The sequence below is a fragment of the Ascidia mentula genome, chromosome 4 (genome assembly GCF_947561715.1).
Source record: "Ascidia mentula chromosome 4, kaAscMent1.1, whole genome shotgun sequence".
NCBI lineage: Eukaryota > Metazoa > Chordata > Ascidiacea > Phlebobranchia > Ascidiidae > Ascidia > Ascidia mentula.
This window is the reverse complement of record NC_138569.1, coordinates 3,980,201-4,000,644: the sequence shown is the minus strand read 5'-3', so window position 1 is coordinate 4,000,644 and position 20,444 is coordinate 3,980,201. Positions and strand designations below refer to the sequence as shown.

The 20,444-nt window shown below is 38.5% G+C and overlaps 4 protein-coding genes across 4 annotated transcripts; 1 reads left to right on the top strand and 3 right to left on the bottom strand.

Annotated features, from left to right (window-relative positions):
- Window positions 1–352: 352 nt before the first annotated feature.
- On the bottom strand, window positions 353–3,333 carry LOC145898930 (protein FAM81A-like). Its single transcript, XM_082987604.1, has 9 exons — window positions 3,201–3,333; window positions 2,866–2,959; window positions 2,612–2,752; window positions 2,442–2,545; window positions 2,050–2,179; window positions 1,632–1,745; window positions 1,441–1,569; window positions 1,050–1,180; window positions 353–706 (listed from the first exon to the last, which is right to left on the bottom strand). Exons 1-9 carry the CDS (start codon window positions 3,254–3,256, stop codon window positions 517–519), a joined length of 1,089 nt encoding a protein of 362 aa, XP_082843730.1. The 5' UTR covers window positions 3,257–3,333; the 3' UTR covers window positions 353–516.
- Window positions 3,334–3,800: 467 nt separating this feature from the next.
- Window positions 3,801–8,267, bottom strand: LOC145898612 (origin recognition complex subunit 3-like). Its single transcript, XM_082987136.1, has 18 exons — window positions 8,140–8,267; window positions 7,935–8,072; window positions 7,754–7,877; window positions 7,364–7,468; window positions 7,058–7,236; window positions 6,845–6,993; window positions 6,436–6,598; window positions 6,236–6,379; window positions 6,065–6,171; window positions 5,944–6,004; window positions 5,777–5,893; window positions 5,370–5,450; window positions 5,145–5,310; window positions 4,941–5,026; window positions 4,714–4,811; window positions 4,480–4,621; window positions 4,010–4,221; window positions 3,801–3,939 (listed from the first exon to the last, which is right to left on the bottom strand). The coding sequence occupies exons 1-18, from the start codon at window positions 8,167–8,169 to the stop codon at window positions 3,831–3,833; spliced, it is 2,211 nt and encodes a 736-aa protein (XP_082843262.1). The 5' UTR covers window positions 8,170–8,267; the 3' UTR covers window positions 3,801–3,830.
- Window positions 8,268–8,809: 542 nt separating this feature from the next.
- LOC145897730 (replication factor C subunit 2-like) lies at window positions 8,810–11,099 on the top strand. Its single transcript, XM_082986137.1, has 7 exons — window positions 8,810–8,945; window positions 9,052–9,270; window positions 9,553–9,687; window positions 9,909–10,032; window positions 10,089–10,190; window positions 10,253–10,390; window positions 10,705–11,099. Exons 1-7 carry the CDS (start codon window positions 8,866–8,868, stop codon window positions 10,927–10,929), a joined length of 1,023 nt encoding a protein of 340 aa, XP_082842263.1. The 5' UTR covers window positions 8,810–8,865; the 3' UTR covers window positions 10,930–11,099.
- Window positions 11,100–11,214: 115 nt separating this feature from the next.
- LOC145898656 (uncharacterized) lies at window positions 11,215–19,142 on the bottom strand. Its single transcript, XM_082987196.1, has 16 exons — window positions 19,003–19,142; window positions 18,240–18,387; window positions 17,661–17,768; window positions 17,354–17,464; window positions 16,787–16,957; window positions 16,397–16,529; window positions 15,715–15,867; window positions 15,440–15,542; window positions 15,099–15,210; window positions 14,383–14,616; window positions 14,015–14,063; window positions 13,294–13,616; window positions 12,767–12,976; window positions 12,237–12,369; window positions 12,006–12,090; window positions 11,215–11,633 (listed from the first exon to the last, which is right to left on the bottom strand). Exons 1-16 carry the CDS (start codon window positions 19,126–19,128, stop codon window positions 11,385–11,387), a joined length of 2,448 nt encoding a protein of 815 aa, XP_082843322.1. The 5' UTR covers window positions 19,129–19,142; the 3' UTR covers window positions 11,215–11,384.
- Between the last annotated feature and the right edge of the window lie 1,302 nt (window positions 19,143–20,444).

Sequence of the window (20,444 nt, the reverse complement as noted above, 5' to 3'; positions counted from 1 at the left end):
ATGTGCATGCGACGAACGATCCATAACCAATGTCTGCTTACGAAACAGTTGCGAAATTGGTTTGTCACGTTGTGCAGCAACCTATTTACAGACAAATTACCAATATTGTGTTGCAAATCTGCCAATGGTTGCAGTTCTCGAAATCACAATCTGCAAGCGGTCTTTTGCTCGTATCGCACAACTTATACACTAAAACACTGCAAGCTGCACTTTCCCGTTTAAGTTTGTTTGGCGTAACAAAGCTTCCTTTTGTGTATTCAAAACCAACCCGATATTCGCTCTTGAAGCGGGCAAATCCCAACTCCATGAGATGAGATTCGTCTAGCGTTCTGTTTTTTACTTGTATTGCACAAACTTTTACACTATACTTGAAGACTATAGGAATACACCACGATGATAAGCTTCAGGTTAAGACACTACAAATTTAAAAAATAAACGAAGGGTGTGTAAGGCCACATGCATACGTATTAAAAAAATAGGCACTTGTTATCACGCTGATCTACAGTTACAGTGACTTTAGATGAGGACAATCATCTTCTTAACGTTGTTGATTTCGCGCGTTACATCTTCCTTAACGAGCTGCACTTTCCCATTCACAAGTTTGTTCGTCGTATCAATGCTTTCTTTTACCGACTCGAAGCCGTCCCGATATTCGTTCTTTAAGCGGGCGAATTCTGACTCCATGTGAATCGTCAACCGTTCCATTCTGTATTATTTTTATTTATTTGTGAAAATACATATTCCAAAACTATCAAGCCTTAGTATTTAGGGTTCAAGCAAAAATGTGTCCAGTTTTATTTGCAAGGGTTTTTATGCTGGAGCGCAAACTGTGTGAATAAAGAATGGGTCTTGGTCATGACCGACAATTCCCCTTTTTGAGGTCCTATAACACAGCACCCCTGGACATAAAATGCCACTCAGAAATATCTTTTGTACAGGACTATATACCACGGCAAGAATTGGGTTAGCTATTTCAACGTCAGACAAGCACATTTATCACGTAAGCTAGTTTAACGGAGATTTTGGTAAAATATACTTTAAACTTTTACCTCTGAGCCGCATCTGATTTATCAGCCTTCTCTTTCAATTCTTCTTTACATTTCTTGTATTCCTCTCTGCATTCTTCCACTGAGCGTTGAAGAGAATCCATTCGCTCCAGAATTTTTGTTTCAAATGTTTCCTGGCAACACAGATCACAAATAAAACGTTTAGCTAAAACTTTATCTTCAATCACTGCAATAAGTGTTTCTAAAATCCGGACTGTTACATCTTTTGAAAGTACTATTACACTAGTTTTAACATTTAGGCCAAGATATAGTTGGTGGATAGTGCTGAATACTTAAAATAATTCGCTCCATTTGAACTGTCATATCAGAACAAATGCCAAGCAAGAAAGTTAATACATATTTTGACGCAACATCTTTAATAATAAAATGCAACCTGTCTGGAGTGGGCTGCATTGGCATTCATTTCCACTATCTGCATTAGTTGCTGCTCGAGCCTCATTCTCTCAGTTTCTGCCCATCTCTTGTTGCTTTCTATGTTAAGCCTGATATCTTCAATGATTCTCTGTAATGAATAAAAGGTGATAACCCAAAATATCCAGCAACGTTTAATGAGCTGTTTTCAACCTTCAGCCTATAATCAATATCCTCCATTTGTTTGCTGCTGTTTCCTCTCATGGATTGCAGTTTGCCTTCTTGTTCACTTAATAGCTTGTCCATTCGTTTGGTCATTTCAGTCATCTGCAAAAAATGTGTTGTCAAAAAGAGTAACTTTAAATAAACCCAGGTTATCTTATCATTACTATACATGTTTGCATCTTTGCACACACTACCGAATGCCATAAACAGCTGGGAAGCATAACCTAATCATAAATATTCTTAAAACAGCTAAGATTTTGAAAAAAAATAACATAATGTTTATTCTACCAATGTTTGCCATACGGCGAGACTTCGTCAGAGCTTTTGCCACAAGGTCAGTTAGTTTGATAATTCCTGACAGCAAGAGCAACACAATAAATATTAGCTAAACTACACTTGGCCATACTTCTTTTTCCATTTGTTCAGTTTTGCTTTTGTTTGCTTCTGCAGTTTGTCGGATACGATCATTTTCTATCTGGGAACTGCTAGACACAACTCTCATATCTTGTGCAAGCCGAGCAATCGACGTGTCACACCTGAAACAATTCGTGTTTTATTATACATGCCCACAAACACCAAGTTGCACTAATTAGTTGCTTTAGTTTTTCCACAATTCCTAGAATCCAACATTAATTTTATGTACAATATAATTTCAAAGTAATGAATTTTATTTTTACCATTTTACACATATTATTTACAAGTGTTTGTTTTCATGATGCCAAAAGCGAAAACGGTTATATGGTGAGTACACCATGGGCCTTGAAAAGCAGTCATTGGAGAATGTTTATTTCCCATTACCTGACCACACGACCTCTCAAATCAGAAACACCAGCTTGTGCTAGCTGCTCTACATTTCTTGTTTGCAAAGATGTGTTCTGGGTATGGGAATCTCTGGCGGCAATCTACAAGCCAAAGCAGAGACAGGAGAAAATTATTTACATGGAACCATAGTAAATAAAAGGACAAACTTCATATTTTATTGCTTCTATATCACGACTGAGTTTCTTGACTGTGCTTGTTATGGTTCGTATGTGCTCATGCCACAGTTGCTGCAAGGCAACATCCATCGAGGAGGGTTTGAATTTGTCGCTTGTGATTCTGTCTTTTAGCTGGAATGAAAACACCCTTTTCAAAACTTTTTTTTTAGCTATTAATGCAAATAAATGGGGCAATTTTTACCAAAACCGAAGTTACATTTATTAGCGCACATGCTACTAGCTACCTCATATGCACGCTCCACAAGAGCATGTGTTGTTTTTTCCTGCTGCAAAACTCTGTCCTCAAGATCATTTAACCTTCTACGACTTCTTGGTGACCTAAAAACGTATATATAATTGCACATAAACAAAAAAAGGACAAAATGAGTGAATTATTTCTGCAAAAAATAATATTTATACAAAGGCGAAGAATTGGTATTTTTATATGTTATTGTCAATTAGCCACACTTTAATAATAGTGAATATATTATAAAATAGTACAGCAGTTCGTTGCACTACGCGGTAATAATACGTTGCGCAATAGCCCTAGAAGTACCTGCTGCAAATATACATCACTTACTTCTGCACAACAACCGTCGATCCACGGTCTTGATAAACCTCGACCACTTCTCCCATTGTAATTGCCTCTTCTTGGCACTTGTTTTCCTATTGTTATGGCGCTTTATGAGACATACGACCCCCGCAAAGCAAAAACACACAAGACATCTCAGCGTTGTGTTCGTTAAATGTAGCTGTTTGCGATAAATAGCTGTTGGCGGCCCCAGGTGTCGAATTTCAACGACGAGGAGGTCGAACCGCAAGTAATGTTAAGAAATGCATGACGAAATTGGGGTTTGCCACAAAGTCTTGTATATAGGTTATCTTATGTCTAACTTTATGTACATATCGGTTTTATGATGGAAATAAAAAAAACATTCTTACACATGACACATATCTTGGAAGACGCATCGTTAAATTAAATAACTTGACCAAACACTAGGTAAGTACATGCGGTATTCGCAGCATCTCGTACTGTTTCTGCAAATTCAGAAACCTGCCCTTCCACTTGAACTACTTTTTCATCAGCGTTTCACAAATCTGTGCTTTTTAGAAAACACTGAGGTACATTTATTTTGATCAGCACCAAAATCATGATAAATAGTCAAACAAATAAGGCAGTGTTGTAAGAGAGCGAAGATTTGAAAACGTGTTATGATGAATGAGACCAGGTTAAACGTTGGACGTGGTCGGTTTTTTTCTTAGTGGGTTTGACGAAACCGAGATGTTGGAGTTCGGAGACAGCTTGAATAAACCTCGCCCTGAAACAAGACGAAATCAAACCCCGACTCAAAATCAAATGTATCTGGAGATACCAAAGGTTGTACGCACTGTGTTATTTCATCGATTTCCTTTTCGGAATTTTTCCCGCCCACATCTTCACGATCTCCATTCTGATTGGCACTGGTGATCACGTGGAAAGCAGACATCCAGTCGTAGAGGTTGATGATGTTGCCACATTCGTTGTGGAGTTTGTACACGACGCATATGTCGGGTGCGTTCGGAGGAATCACGCCAGAGGAAATTGATTCAAGCGACGCAACCTATAATGTATATGTTGATATGTTACAATACACGTATCTACAGACTTATTATTTGTAAACATTGGGTCCAGTTTATTTGGAATTTATAAACGCACTGTGTGGGAGTATTTGTGCTGCAAAACCCGTATTTAATCCAGCTGGGCAACATTAGTTTATCATACTAATAAAACTGACTGTGCAGTTAGGCTATGATTTCACAAAATATATGGAATTATGTGGTATTTGCAACCCTTCACAGGTTTTTGCGCATCTTCTTACTGGCAAATAGTGGTGAGGGTTTGACAATGCACTCTGTATGGCAAGACGAGGTGCAGCCAGCAGGTGGCGCTTTACGGCTGCAGACGAGTCGAAGTAAAATGCCTCGTGGAATGGCATGAACTGCACTCTCTGTAGGTGATGACTGAAAAAAACGAGGTAAACAGCACAAATAAACTTAATAAATACGACTTTTGTGAATTAAACGCGCCTACACGACTATGCAGTTTAACTTACGCAAAAAATAGTTTGACGTAGCTCAGTGCCTCCTCTCTGATTTTTTCGTATCTCGTCATTTTCTTCATTCGCTTCTTGTTCGCCCGATTGCGCAATCTCTGCAAATCGGATAGTAAAGAATTATCACAATTACCGTCTTATCAACAGTTAAACGCGATAGAACAAATGATTGCACTATTTACAATTTAAGTCGAGTGAAACAGTAATGAAAACTAATAGTCTAATACCTCTTGTAACTGGTAAGCGTATTTCACGGTTTCTAATTGTTCGTCTTTTTCGCCCTCCGCTTCGTCATCGTTGTCGGATTGCGGATCTAGATATTAACCAAACATTTACAAAAAGCCATGTCGGGAATGACATTGATATTATGCGTAGAAATCACGTTGGTAAGAAAACAAAAATACCTTCTCACACTGTATTTTAAAACTCACCATTTTCGTCCATTTTGTCCAACCGTGACACATATTCGTTGAGTTTTTTGACTGCCTCGAGTGGATGCAGGTCGTCATGTAACTTGTCCTTGTAAGGATAATGGAAGGACTTCAAAACGTTGGCACAATTGCTCAAGTGCTTGATCAGTTGATCCCTCGAAGAAACCTGCATGCAATACAGTATTTAAGATCACAGCTATCACATAAGAAACACACGAAAAAAACCTTTAGCAAAAGAAATGCTTGCTTGAAGCCTTCATGGTTGATGATATCATGTTTGTAGCACATGTGGTAAAGCTCCCTGATCTATTAAATGCATTAATAACACACTGTATTTGAGCTCTACAATAATTTAAAATATTTGTATGTTGGCAGATGAATTTACCATTTATTGGATTGCAGTCAGTTTTAGATAATTAAAATACATACTAAGCAATAACACGTATTATATTATTTTGGAAAAGGTTTTCAAATCAGGGGATCACTGCTATGGGTGACCAATAACACTACAATGGGTGCTTATGTTATTTGTAAAGCAAAGAAAGTGTGATTTACGGCAAGGAACCTGGTTAAGGTTATTCAAGGAACTTTTATACCTGTATAACATAAGACAAGAACAAACTTCAGCCCACCTTGTTCCCGAGTGGATACTGCGGCAGTTCAGAAGTTAAGCAATGCAAGCAGTTGAGTGTGGGGAAATAGAAAGAATGAAAAATGTGTAAATCTTGAATGCATTTTTTTGCTTCAGTCTGTGAAATAAGGTGTTTAGATTGAATTACCATAACTACAATTAACTTACTTTGAAACCAGATTCTTTTGATATGACAGCTTGTTTTTCCTTATCATGAGAGGCAATATACCTGCACACACATGACCACAACCTTTTGGTTTACAGGTAATGAGTAAAACACAAAGAATACCTTTTAAATGAGTCAACAGACTTCAAGGTTTTGACATCCTGTTTGCTAAGCTTGGATATAATGTTCATTGCTTCTTCACAATCGTTTGTACACAACAAACTACACGGCTACAAAGTGCAGAAATTAGTTTTTTGTTTAAACAGCATCTCAAAAAATCATTTTATGAATTACCTCGTCACGGAAATGTTCCATTGTGCAAAATTTTAAGGCGTGTAAGAAGTTGGTAATTGAGAAATCGTGGCAAAGAAAAACATCCACAATCAGCTCCAGGCATTTACCACCGAGCTTGAAAGGTTGATCGGTGGTTATCAAAATCTGAAACAAAATACAGTCAAAAAAACCTTTAGACATACGCTATTTGGAGACCTTACTTTGTCTATAATAAGTGCTAAATGCTTTGAGGCAGATGGGGCATAAAATTTTTCCACAGATAAATGAACTGATGCAGATTGTGATAAAAGGCGTTGGGACACATCACTCCAAGATGTCGCAATTCCAAACACCAGAACCAAAGGGAGGGTGGAAGCATGAAAACTAGGAAAAAATACACTTAATGTTAAATTATGAACTAAATTCAGATACACTGCATGATTAAACTTCAACTACAAATGTGTTTTGGAGAGATCTTATATTCAATCTGGGACAGTCCTGAAATTTGCTTGGTTAAATAAAAATATCCAAGTAAGGCCACAACAACCGTTGTCAGTGGGAAGACCCAATCATTATTTTTTTTTAAAAAAAGGAAAAACACCCGTTCACAGACTAGCACTAGTTAATTACCTGCACATTACAATGAAGTCGTGCAACACAGACTGGGAAAAAGACTCCAGGTCTTGACACATAACAACAAGAGGTTTTTTCACATTAGAACCATCATCAATCTTCCTTCGTTTCTTTGGAGAACTACCAAGCTGTTGATCACTTGTAACCTAAAAGTATTAAATTATACCCCCTATTGTCTTTTTAAAAGCCACCCATCCAACTCTGTCTGACCTTTGAATACCATTTTGCAATCATGCTCATGGTGATGTGGGATGATTTTTTGCTCATGTAAATTATATTATTATCCTGAGCCTCTGCCTCCTGATCTTCGCTTGGGCTTTTTTCATCCACATTGTGTTTCTGGTCATTTACCAGTTGGTCAGCTATGGTTCTCATCATATATTTTATGTCTGCAAAAGACACTTGTAGGATAATGTGCCTTTTATGTATTTGATTTTTTCTAAATCAAATTTTCTAAAATGTTGCCGTGTACATATTGTTTAGTGTTACATTAACATACACAAAATAGTAAGTTACTTGAGCAATCTTTAGATTGTAAAACCACAACAGATTGAGCAAAGTCATTTCCCACAGCCTCCTTTAGTTTCTCAAATAGAGATGCATGATCAGGCATGTTGACTCCTTAACATGACACAAATCATACATTGGTTGTGAGATCATTCATGTCTATACGTATATTTCCAGAGTTTGTGTTTATTTCTTACAAAAATTGTGTTGCTGTTGCTGCCAGGCATATTGTCATTTCAACTGGTAATTATGTAGTCTCCATTAGGTTTATTTCTTACATTTAAACAACATGCTTTACTCAAATAAAAAATGTCATTCATAGATGCATTACATTGGCATTATTTCATGACTTATTCAGGTTGAACAGAAACAGTTTTACAAAAGATACTTTTTACTAACCAGTCATCAGTGCAGCTGTTGGTATTTCTGTCCTCCCTGCCATATCATCTTTCGCAGAATGGGAATTTTTGATGAACTCCACCAACTCAAAAAATATTGATTCCTGCAGTGATGAATTTATATCCTGAAAATAAGAACTTTGCATAAAAATTGCCCATTAATAAAGTTCATTTCCACCAACATTAACACTGTGTTGGATGTTTTTCCACACACTTTCGCCGATCTTCCATCTATCTTTGCTTTTTGCATCATCAGCTTTCAAGTACTCCACCACATCAATTTCACTTCCACTTCCATCTCCACGAAAAGCAAAGCAACCCTAGCAATACAAGATACATAGTGTGTTTGCAAGCTGAGCTACACAACATTTTAAAACATATAAATACTTTTGAAACTGAAAAAGTTGCTTCATCCATTGAAACAAGTCACCTCGATGCCAGAAAATGTCCTCAATTAACACAGATAATACATTGCATTAAGGTTGGCATTGAGGCAAATTACAGTGGAACATCCTGGTGGGTCAAATAATAATAAAGGAAAAACGAAAGTCATTTACATTCTGATGGCAACGGCACGGAATAGGAAGAGTAGGATTATTGAATTTTTATTATTTTTTCTGCAAAAACATATGGCGTATTAACGAAAAGCTGGCAATAAAACGCGTTGATGCTTTGGAACTGAAAAATCATTCTCAACAGTCTCCTCCACTTCCAGTCCAATACATTTTGTTTACTTCGCGTGCGCGGCTGCTCGCGTCTCGCGACTCAAATATCGTGACTCATCATATAAATGATGACATGCTTTTCATGAATCAGCTTTTGGCATTTTTTACGCATTTTTTTGCTGAATTACAGCTGAACTAATACGATTATCCATCATTAAAGAAACTGTAGCAATTGATCTAATTTTTACTTTCTAATTCGTACTTTTAAGTTTTTTGAAATTGCAAATGTCGATATACCGGTAATACGAAAACCCTTGTTGCTACGGATGAGAATGATATTTCCCGCCAAAAGTCATCTCAAGGAAAAATTAGAAGCCTGTCCCACGGACTATAGCATATATATAGCATATAGCATATATAAAAGTGATTATAAGTAGACTCAACAAAAATGGAAGTGGATGAACCTGGAAGCAGCAAAGAAATCAAATCCAAACCTGAATCAACGAAACGGGCATATGAGCTTCCATGGTAACTAATAATATTTATAACTTCTCAATAAATTTAAGTTCATCGGGACATGCATTGATTGACAACGGCATGCGTAAATGAAAAGTCGTTTTTATTGAACTTCTAGGGTAGAAAAGTATCGACCAACAAAGCTTTCCGAAGTGGTTGGAAATGAAACTACTGTGAGTCGACTTGAGGTTTTTGCCAAGGAAGGAAATGTTCCCAACATTATTATCGCGGGGCCTCCTGGTGCAGGGAAAACAACCAGTATTTTGTGTTTGGCTCGCACAATGCTTGGTTCCTGCTACAAGGAAGCAGTATTAGAACTTAATGCCTCAAATGACAGGTATTTTGCCACTGCTGTATAATGCTGTGTTTTAAATTATAAATAAAAAATTTGTTCTATGTAGTTACAAAATATAAAATGTGTTATATTACTGTGTAGTACTGTTTTACATACTGTCTTATTGCTCCGGAGGTTTTGTGTATAAAGGAAAAGAAAATCATGTTTTAAGGTTTAAGTAAAGGTGTGCAAATTGAGTTATGTGCTAAATCTGTCTTTGTAAGGATTGTGTCATGAAAAATATTTTTTTTAGGTATTTTTAAAATTAATTTTGTGAATATTTAGGGGGATTGATGTGGTGAGGAATAAAATTAAGATGTTTGCTCAAAAAAAGGTTACTCTGCCAAAGGGGAGACACAAAATCATCATTCTTGATGAAGCAGACAGTATGACCAATGGAGCACAGCAAGCCTTGCGCAGGTGAGGAATATATATGGAAAATTTGGTTGGTAAAGTTTGATTATTTTAATTTGTCCCCATACTTTATTATTGTGTAAAAATACTGGACAAAAAGTGTGGAGAACACATTTAATTTCATAAAAATCCTGAATAGTCATAATTAATGTGTTAGGACATAACTGCTTTGTATATAAATCTTATTCTACCCTTTTTAAAAACAATTTGTTGTTGACATTCAACAGAACAATGGAAATTTACAGCAAGACTACAAGATTTGCATTGGCCTGCAACCAGTCCGATAAAATAATCGAACCAATACAATCCAGGTGTGCGGTTCTGCGGTATAGCAAGTTGAGCGACGCACAGGTAAACTATTTCACCCATGATTTTGTTTTATTTGCATTTGGCCGCCTTCTTCTCAGATTCTCACAAGAATAACTGAAGTTATTGAAAAGGAAGATGTCCGTTATACTGATGATGGTTTGGAGGCCATCATATTTACCGCTCAGGGAGATATGAGACAGGTGTGTGTTGTACTCATTTGTGCTAAACTTATCAAGGTTTTCACTTCTGTGTGGTCTTGTAGGCGCTGAACAACCTGCAGTCCACATACCAGGGCTTCGGATTTGTAAACGGAGACAATGTGTATAAAGTATGTGATGAACCCCATCCTCTGTTGCTAAAGAATATGCTCGACCACTGCCTCAAAGCAAACTTGGATGAGGTGTGTAATGCATGTATGCTAAAATAGGCACAAGTGAATTCATGCCACACCTAAATAAACAAATATTCTTGCTTTTTGAGATTCTAATTTATGGCATTCATTTAATGCGCGTTATAACACAATGGTGACCAAATAATGGTATTTTGTTGTCACAATCACAAACATTTTTTAAAACTCAGTTGAAACTGTTGAGCGAAATAGCAAACGTCCAGTATACGTTATTTAACTTTGCCATGACCACATGCTTTGCTGCCCAGCAAAACACAAATTTCAAAAAACGTTGCTGCCAACTGATCATGACTGTTTTCCCATAGGCTTACAAGATAGTTCACCACCTGTGGGCTATGGGTTATTCCCCTGATGACATCATCACCAACATTTTCCGTGTCGTGAAAACCCACGATATGGCGGAGTTCGTGAAACTCGAGTATATAAAGCAGATTGCGGAGACGCACATGCGCATAGTGCAAGGCGTCAACTCCCTTCTGCAGCTTTCTGCGTTGTTGGCTCGTCTGTGTCGTATCCAGTCAGCTGCCTAACTACTTTTCATGGAGTCGTTGTGTTACGTCAGTCTATTATTGATCTGCACTGGAAAACGCGGTGCAGAAAGGTTTAAATGGGCGTGTGAGGGGCGGTGCCGTTGGAAGCACTAACGCCATGACGAATGTTTGCTAAAATGTTACGAAATTTTTCGCAGGGCAATCTCGTCTTGAACCTTTTTTCTTTCTATTTTATGTTGTTGTATTTCCTTCTGATTATTTTCGTCAACACGACCTGGTTAAAAACAAGTCTTTGTCTTTGAAAACATGTTTAAAGGATTTAATCATCACATTTGACCCGCCTTGAAGTAAACAATAAAACAAAAAAGCACATGTTTCATAAAAGCACTAAACATGGGGCAGCGTACGTTAAATATAATACAAATCAGCAATGATTGCCGCTGTCGCATGGAGTATTGCACATGAACCCTGAGGCGCAGTCATGCGGTTAAATGTTATCGAACAATCATCCACATGGTGGCAAAAGAGAGACACAATGAAACGAAGGGCGCGAGCAAACGGTCGGCCACGCTGCAGCAAAAAGCCTGCTCCTGCATAACTCCATGCACTTCTGACACCTCCAGTTTTCCACCTATGCACATGTATCCTGGCCACGGGGCGGAATTTACATCACACGAATGCGTCATCTTAACCACGTGATTTTCTAAATCGAACCAGCCTGTGATCAAGTCCTTGTAGGTTGACTGCAATAATACATCAATTGATTAAAGTTTCGCAGAAGTAATGTCATGCTAACGCATAGCAAGGCGGGATCGCCCCTCTGCGCAGGCCCTTTTATATTTGGCAATCACAGCTCTAATATTCTGATCATAAGGTTCACAGGCTTCGCAGCCAAGGCATTGCAGCCAAGCTGGATCTGCCTTGGCTGCGAAGCCTGTGTACCTTATTGATTAAAGTTTTTGGTAAAAAATTTCTTTAGTATTACACAAAGAATGCTGGGTAAATGCAGAGTTTAGGCATTCAGATATGGCATTCGGCTTCGTTTTACTAAGCTTCATCCTTAAAAAATTCAAAACAAAATGTATGCAAATTTATCAGCCGGATAACTGCCTTACTTGGTCCCAGACATTCATCATCTCTTCAATTGAACAAAGGTGGGAATTAGACTTTTTGCATTCTTTTTCTGCATCCGATTTTCTCCTGAATTCACAAAAAAAAGACAATGAACGAATCAAACCACAGCAGCATCTACCTAAAATCTTTATTTCAAACGCTAAATAAACAACATAGGTGTTTATCATTCATTTCCATAAACGGACTAAAATTGCTTGTATTTGCTGACTCACACAAATTTTTGCTTCGTCACGTTCGCGCCCCTTATGACGGAACAACAGAGAGAAGGTAAACTGGTCTCCTGTAGCACTGGAGTGTGAGCAACGTCACCGTTGTAACATTCGAACCCGTCCCAACGTAATTCGCCTGAGTTAAACGATATTAACTAAATGGCGACTAAACTTCTTTTTGTGCTGTTTTGAAAATGTAATAACAAGATACATTGTTGCAACAAGTAAATAGAAATCAACTTTAAATTACCAAACTAGTGAGCAAACGATCGTGCACCGTTTTAAGTCTTACATAAATATGTAAGACATATTGTCTCATATGGGAGTATTTTCGACACGGTATAAACACTACTATGTATTTTAAAAAGCTGCTGACGTTCATCAAATCCCGTTTATATTTCTATTTTATTACAACAAGATCAGATACACCGACGCTGGTCGTTTTGTTACTCTTTTTTGATTTCTCGGATTATTCCGAATCCGTTGTACGAGATATGCTTGAAATAGCAGTAAATTGCACCTCAATTTTTTACCTGGAATGCAACCCTTCAAAGTCGCCGCCCTGTTCTCGATCTCAAACCAACCCCAGTCAAAATCGGGAACGATTCCTCCGTTCCTCACCGCATCCTGGAGTTGGGAGAGGGAGCACAGGACACGGTTGTTTACCTCACACACGTCGATTGCTTCTCTCCGGTAAACGAACGTCTCCTCCGTTACCCAGAGGACAAGATTTGGAGGAGCGGCTGCAAAAAGTTGTGGAAAATGAGCTATTTTTTTGTGATTTTTAATCTGTTGCGGACAACCTAATAGCGTCTGACGTTATAAATTCTAAAAACGATTCGCACTATTTGAATTGGCCGACAACAGTGGAAGAAAATGATGGCCTTTGATGAAACCAACACTATTTGGCGTAGTTTTTAGGCATAACAAATATTTAGAAAACGCCCACATTTTATTGCATCACAAACAAAAGCGCAGTTGCCTTCCAGATAATGTTTCTTGGTATCTACCTGTACAGAAAAGAACAAAATTGACAAAATATTGCAAAACATTAACGAACCGTCATAAGAGTCGTAATAATCAGGCAAAGGTGTTTCTTCACTTGGAAAGTAGGGTAGGTCGGAGGGCGGCAACGCTGTGTAACTTGTATCTACAGTCACTGGGGCTGCAGGAGCGCCACTAGTGTTGGCGACAGCCGGCTTCAGAAGATCAGGCAGGTATCCTGTTCTGGTGTATAACCACCCGTCATTCCCAAGCACTGTGTTTTGCCCTGAAGGAGGGGCAGCCACGTTTTGGGAATTGGGGTTGCCTCCCAGAGGGTTAAAAGCAAAGGAAGGAGCAAGATTGTTTGGCTGTGGGTCGGAGGCTGGTGGCGGCGCCGGTCTGTGAAGAAGTGTGTTTATGTTGGGACCAAGTGGTAACGTGTACAAAAAGCTAATAATTGTTTAGGGATCTAATTGCTTTGTGTAGTTTAACCGGTGGTACGCGTACGCGACGTCGTTCCAGGTGGTACGCGAGCAGTTTTCCATAATTTTGGATATAGTTTAAATTAAAAAAATCGTAATTGATCTCAAAATGTTCGTTACTTCATTCCCTAGGTTACTTTGTAACACTCAACTTGGTGGTACGCGTAGAACTTGTTTTACCTCAAAGTGGTACGCAACCACAAAAACGTTGGGAATCACTGATCTGATGATACACAAATACTTTCATAAAATATGCGGGTTTGTCGGTAAACTCAAAAGATAAAATTCCATTTGAACAAATCATGACTGACTTACCGGTTTGCCGTTCCACCTCTAGCTGGTCTTCCCGCCGGTACATTGGCCCCTGAAGAAAAAAAGTATTCATCACATTAATAGCTTTTCATTGAAGTTAAAATGCCTCCCCACCATGGTCCAGGGCACGTATTAATAATAAGGTTTAGACAACGGAATGGTTTAATATCGCAAATTACACTGCCATGTTTACAAATGTTACAACAACTGACCGAAGACGGTATGTGCATAATAAAGTTATCACCCAGAATATAAAAGACAAGTTACACAGTATAAGATAGATACAAGACCAAGTACGTTTTAATGAGCCATTGCGGCGATGTTCCGATGGCACCAATGTGTGTTAGCCACGAAGATACTTAAAGTCTTACCAGAATTACCCTGTCCATTCGCTGAGGAACCGCCCGTCCCCGCAGGCCCCGAGAACGAATTGATCGGCCTTGGACCGACCGGAGAGGCGTCGTTAGGAATAGCGGGAGGCGGGGCTGTGGGCAGAGGCCGGAAGAAAGGGGGTCGGAACTTTACTGGGGGTCTAGTTATGGTGACTTTTCCCGCTGATGAGGATGGACGACGCTTTGGAGGTTCGGCAGCCGATGATTGGTAATCTGGAGAAACCAAGTCTTTTTGTACCAAAACAAGATTGTATTTTGTAGTACGTATTCAAGATCCATTTTTTATGTCTGTCTTTGTAAGTCGTTTACTGGGCTTTGTTGTTCTTTTTTTTTGCTACCAGGTAAAGGCAAATTTTTTTGGTTAAACTCTGATTAGAAATTTTGATTAATGTTTAGTTGGCGTTAAAATAAACGTAAAAGTTTCTAAACGAATCAAAACCCTCGCAGTTTGAATTGCTTTAGATGTGTAGATATTCAATGCACTCCTCCATTGGACAGAAGTAATTAGAACAAGAAAATGTACAATAGTACTGCGTTTTAATCGGTTGCTTAATTTTGTCGCGGTGAAGGATTTGGTCGTTGTGACAACTTCGAACAAATAAACTATTTTTTTCGGAAATTGTCGACAACTACACCACGTGATTTATGTAACCTTTCAGTTTTAACATTGAGATATAGCAAATGAATCAACTCACTATACGAAAACACGTGCAAGTGGCCGCCTTGCGGGACGAAAATCTCGGGAAAAGAATCCCCGTTGAGATCAACGATGAACGGAATGCCTGGAACTCCCACTCCAGCAGTAAGCTATAGAATACAAACCACAATAAACTTAAAAAAGCGTTTCTCCGCACAACGATTGAACGCTAACCACGTTTTCACTCATTAAACACGATTTCAAATATGCTGAAAAAGAATTGCGCAAAAACATATTTGAATCCAATAACACCGTCGTTTTGGAACTGTTCAAAAGCATTTATAAAAGTAATATAAAAGCTTCGTTTATCGTAATGACAATACAAACGTTACAGTCTACCTCCGATTTGTAATATCCCCATCCCTTGTTCTTCGGGGTAGGGCTTAAAATGTAGAGGATAGATTCGCTTCCTCCGGTTAAGAATATTGTAGGTCTATCGCTCCTGCCACAAAATACATGTAAAGTTACTTATGAAGTAATTCTGCAAAAACTTCATAGCAACTAAACTTATAGACAGCTGACGCTTATAACTCCAAGCATAACTGTGTTACTTCTTTAAAGCAAAAACTACACACGTACAGCAATGTAAAACTGGTTTATTCAATGCCACTTACTTTCGTTTCCATTTATTAGGCCAGAAAGCTTGCGCCTTGCCTGGACTGTAGTCACCGACAAAGCCTCCAGCTAAAACGTGTCTGTCCCATATAGCGTTCTGAATGTCATAAGGGATTTCGTACCCCAGCACTTGTCCACGAGAATTCGCAATTCTGGACACAAGTGGTGGAATTTATATCAAAGACCTGCGGCTTGAATTCAACAATTTAAAATTACGCGTTTTGACACGAGGTCTTTTTATTATATAATAAATTCAAATGTGAAGTTTCCACCTGTGTCACGCGCAACAACTGACGTTGGAAAGATGTTGATTTCAGGAAAATTTTTTTTAAATGTTGTTAAATTTAGCAATGGTGCAACTTGTAACAATCATACTTTGCCTTTTTTACTCAAATGAAATTCGTTTCAAGTCTTGTGTGCAAAAGGACATGTTGCACCCTATCATAATTAGCACATGACCACAAAACAGTATCTACATGGCCATAAGCACGTGATCACAAAGTAATCTTAAATCATCCTTGTCCTATAATAAAGATTTCAAAAATACGATATAATAAAGGTTTTAAAATACGTCAGTACCACTTTGAGCCGAAAAAATGTTTCCGCGGATATTTGAACTTAAATTAAACCCAAACAATGCATCCAAATGCGGTATTAAAGCCAACGAGAATGCGTGCTTACTGAACCGTCGTTGTGAGTATATCCGGCCGACCATCCTTGTTCAGATCAACATACTGCACGTCATAATATTTTCCGTAGTTGTCAACCACACGGTGGCGCAACTGCCTGCTGAACATCCAGTTGTTCTTGGCATCTGGTTACATTTTGTACACATAAGATTTGATAGAGTTATACTCGTAAGCATATCTACACAGCAAGAGCATTGCCTATATTTCGCAGTCATAAGGTTTGATAGATCCGATCATGGTAGCGTATTTATACAGGAACAGCATTGTTCAAAACGTTCGTCACTGCAAGATATAAGTCGCAGTACGGAAACGTAGCAAAACACCCGCTACAATAAATCGAACTTTGAATAGAAATCATATAGAAATAGAACTTTTTGCTTACTCAATGTCCAGTAAAGTCCGAGGGTATTGAATTGGTTTCCGGCAACCGCAATGTACGTTTTCTTGTCGTAAATGAAACCGACAAAATTACCGTCAGCCAGTCCCTGGTGTATTATATGCTGACCCCAAATGGTTTGGCCACTCGGCTGTTCAAACCACAACATCTGACCGACTGCGCAAAAAAACACATTTTTCATAATCTTCAGTCAATTTTTGGTAAAAATAAAATCAATCAAATCTATATACCTAGTCAAATCATTTGTACTTTGCACCAAGGCAACTAACACGGATGAACAATACTCACAAGAAATAATATGGCATAATGTTCAAAACAGAGGTCCCCAAGCTTTTTGTATTTTCACAGACCGGTTTTCATGGTGCAGAAGATAAACAATGATTGTAAAGTGTGTACATAAGTTATACCTTTCCATAACCACTTATCAATTGGAACCAATGACATTATCATGTGACCAAATAGGTGCTAACTGGTTTACTTATGGTCCGCGGCCCAGTGGTTGGGGAACGCTGGTGACGAACAGGTTTTCGAACAAGTGTTTAAAGCACTCACCTCCACCTCGATACCTGGCTGTCAAGCAATCTTTTCTTCCGTCTCTGTTCATGTCCACCCACTGCGTCCTCTCGTAATTCCACCCAGAGTCAACTGTGATGTCCTTGATAACTAAAAAAACGAACAACTGCATTTATGCATGTCATGCAGTCCCCAGTAGCAGCGGTTAACAGATAATGTTTATTTTTTATGTTGGAAAAATGTTGCGCCCATTCAATCTAAATAATAATAATAGTACGTTATGTTTAGCGACAACGAGAACCCTGCGAAAGTTACGACATCATATAATAAGACAAGGTATATTTACGGCTGTAGTTTGTCGTCTGTTGCATGACGTAGATTGCTCCGTTAGAAAAGTTTGTTCCCCTTGAACTAACCCAGTATGAAGGAGTTCGATCACCTTTGAACGTGCCAGCTGCAAAACAACATCAGTTTAGGAACATTATTATCGGATTTGCTCATAATTCTGAGGATGTAGAGACTGGTCCATAGTGATGGGGCTACTACAGCAAACCGCGTCATTCCAACTGATGATGACATAAATTCTTGCCGAAACGTTTTCCGTACATGAAACAAATGTTAACAACAGTATGGGCCAGTCTCTTTATTCTCACAACATTTTACTTACAATTTAAACTTTAACCGAAGAAGGTCGATAACATAAGGTAACCCATAAATTATTGGTTCCAACATTCGTTTGATTGATTTCGTTTAAGTCTCAAGTGCATGTGTGCAACCAACTTTAAACTTTAATCTCTTATTTTGAAAATGTTATTAGCAAGGTGCAAACCGCTGCTTTAGTCATTCCAAATATAATCCTCAACTTAGCGGAACTTAACTTCCATGAAGGCATCAACATAACAACAAAATGCATTGATTTAGTTACGCGGGATTTTTCCAACCAAGCGCGGATCGGCAATTTCCTTGTTAATCACACGAGAATTCATTCTCCCCCTCTGTCTGAATTTCCACTGAATGTTATCGATGACTGAGATCTGATACGGGGCTGTGATGATCAACTGCCGGTTTATCACCTGTTGCAATTCAATTCAAGCACGGTTCAAATACAATTTTACATATAATGTTACCTTGTAGATTGTCTCGGTAAACTTTGAGTAGGTTTGATGGATGTGTTGAAGCGAAAAGTAAACTTCAATATTGACCACCAAATTGTACGTCAGCACAAGACGTAATACAAAACGCAGAAGTGTTGCGTAAGGTTTAGGTAAGTTTAAAACAGAATGAAGGTAATTAAATGCCTCGTCCAGAAACACCAATAGTTACATCGTAATTTTACTATTAAGTATGCAGGAAACATACATACTACTTTAAACAAAGGTTTAAGTTGGTGATGACTGTATATAGTATCAGCGTGGCCCAGCAACTGCAGGCCTGATCCTATCGTTGTCAAGCGAATTGTTACCCATTTTTATCACAAAAATCTTACTCAATTTTCTTGCTTTCATGTCATATACTCAAAAAAGTGTGTATCTAAATAAATTGACTGACCGTCGGAATAAAACGGATTACTGCATGTGGTTACGTGCAGAAAAGTTTACCGTTTTCGGTTCGTTATGGCCCGCGACAAAATAAATTTGGACCACATTGGTATATGTTGACACTACCTTGTACCAATTTTTGTTTCTTACCGAAACGGATGAAATGTCGCGGTCGAACTCCAGGGAGTACAATTTCTTCGGTCCGAACCCATTTGCCACTGACAACAATATCGTGAACTGCACAGCGAAAATTATACAAATAATGAAATTGCACATTTTCTATAATTCCTGTAATGTATAATCCACGGTAACTAAAGCATAATGCATATTCACAACTCTAAATAAACCTCGATTTGAAAACCCAAAGCTTAAATCAGATTGAATTACACTTCTGCTGATTCTTGGGTATACAAAACTACGGACTGACATAATATGAGCCCTTGCCTCTAGCTTGTTCCACGTATTTTACACAGTTTGTTCTTGTAAATGACTGCCCCCCACATAGAAAAATTATCTTTGGTTTCTTCACTGGCGAACGCGTGCCTCATTTCGCGAATCCCGTGTTTTCCTTCAGTACGCTCGAGCCCCTGGGGCAATATTGTGAAACGTGTTGCACGTCGTCGCGATAAACCGGTTTTCGAGCGCCGACGTCAGTCAAGGTTTGTCGTGCGGCCTGAGTCATTTGTGCCGTAATCGTAATGAGCCAATTGGGTTTTCAACCACGCCTTTCCAATAGTTTAAAAACAACGTTTTTTTGATTTTATTCACACGATATAATTCTTAATGGTACCCTAAATTGAATCACGTTTACATATTTTATGTACTTTTGAAAATATCCTGTAATTGGCAATCATATTGTCTCCGGGGGTAGTCTGTGTACTTCTGGTAATTAATGCGAAAAACAAAGTAAACATCTGTCTGTTCACTGCTGACAATGAAATTTACCATCTATCAACAGCACGCAGTCACTGCGGTGATCACAGCACCCTTGTTTCTAGATTTGAGGAAAAACACATCTCTTCTCAACAAAGTAATACACGACCCAAATTTGTTTTCCACAACGTTCAAAGAAACCGCAGGTAAGCGGTGTCATTCTCATGGAACCATGCGATAATGATATGTTACTGGACACAATAATAAATAAGTAAATGAAAGTCTGATGAAAGGAACGTTTCTCCTTAATTTGACGACAGTCGTTGTTGAAGCAACTTTATGAACTACTCTGATCACTGTTACAATTCAATATACGTTGATATTAGTGCAGGCCAAACCAAAGTATATGAGGGCGAAACACATCCGTTTCGAATACATGATTTAAATTAACGTGAACCTTACCGAGACAGAAGTAATTTCGCGGTCAAATTTCAAGCCATACAACTTCATTGGTCCGAAACCTTTCACCACGATTACCGAGGCAAATAACAACCATCCAAAAAGGCGAAAATCAAGCACGTTCTTTGGCGAGGTTGCTGTCTGAATAAAGACGGCTCTTGGATCTTGCAAACTGAATTTCTTGTCGAAAATCGACGATTCGCAGCGTTTAATTGCAACTTCATTCCCAACAACGCCGGGATTTTTCCACGTCTTTGATT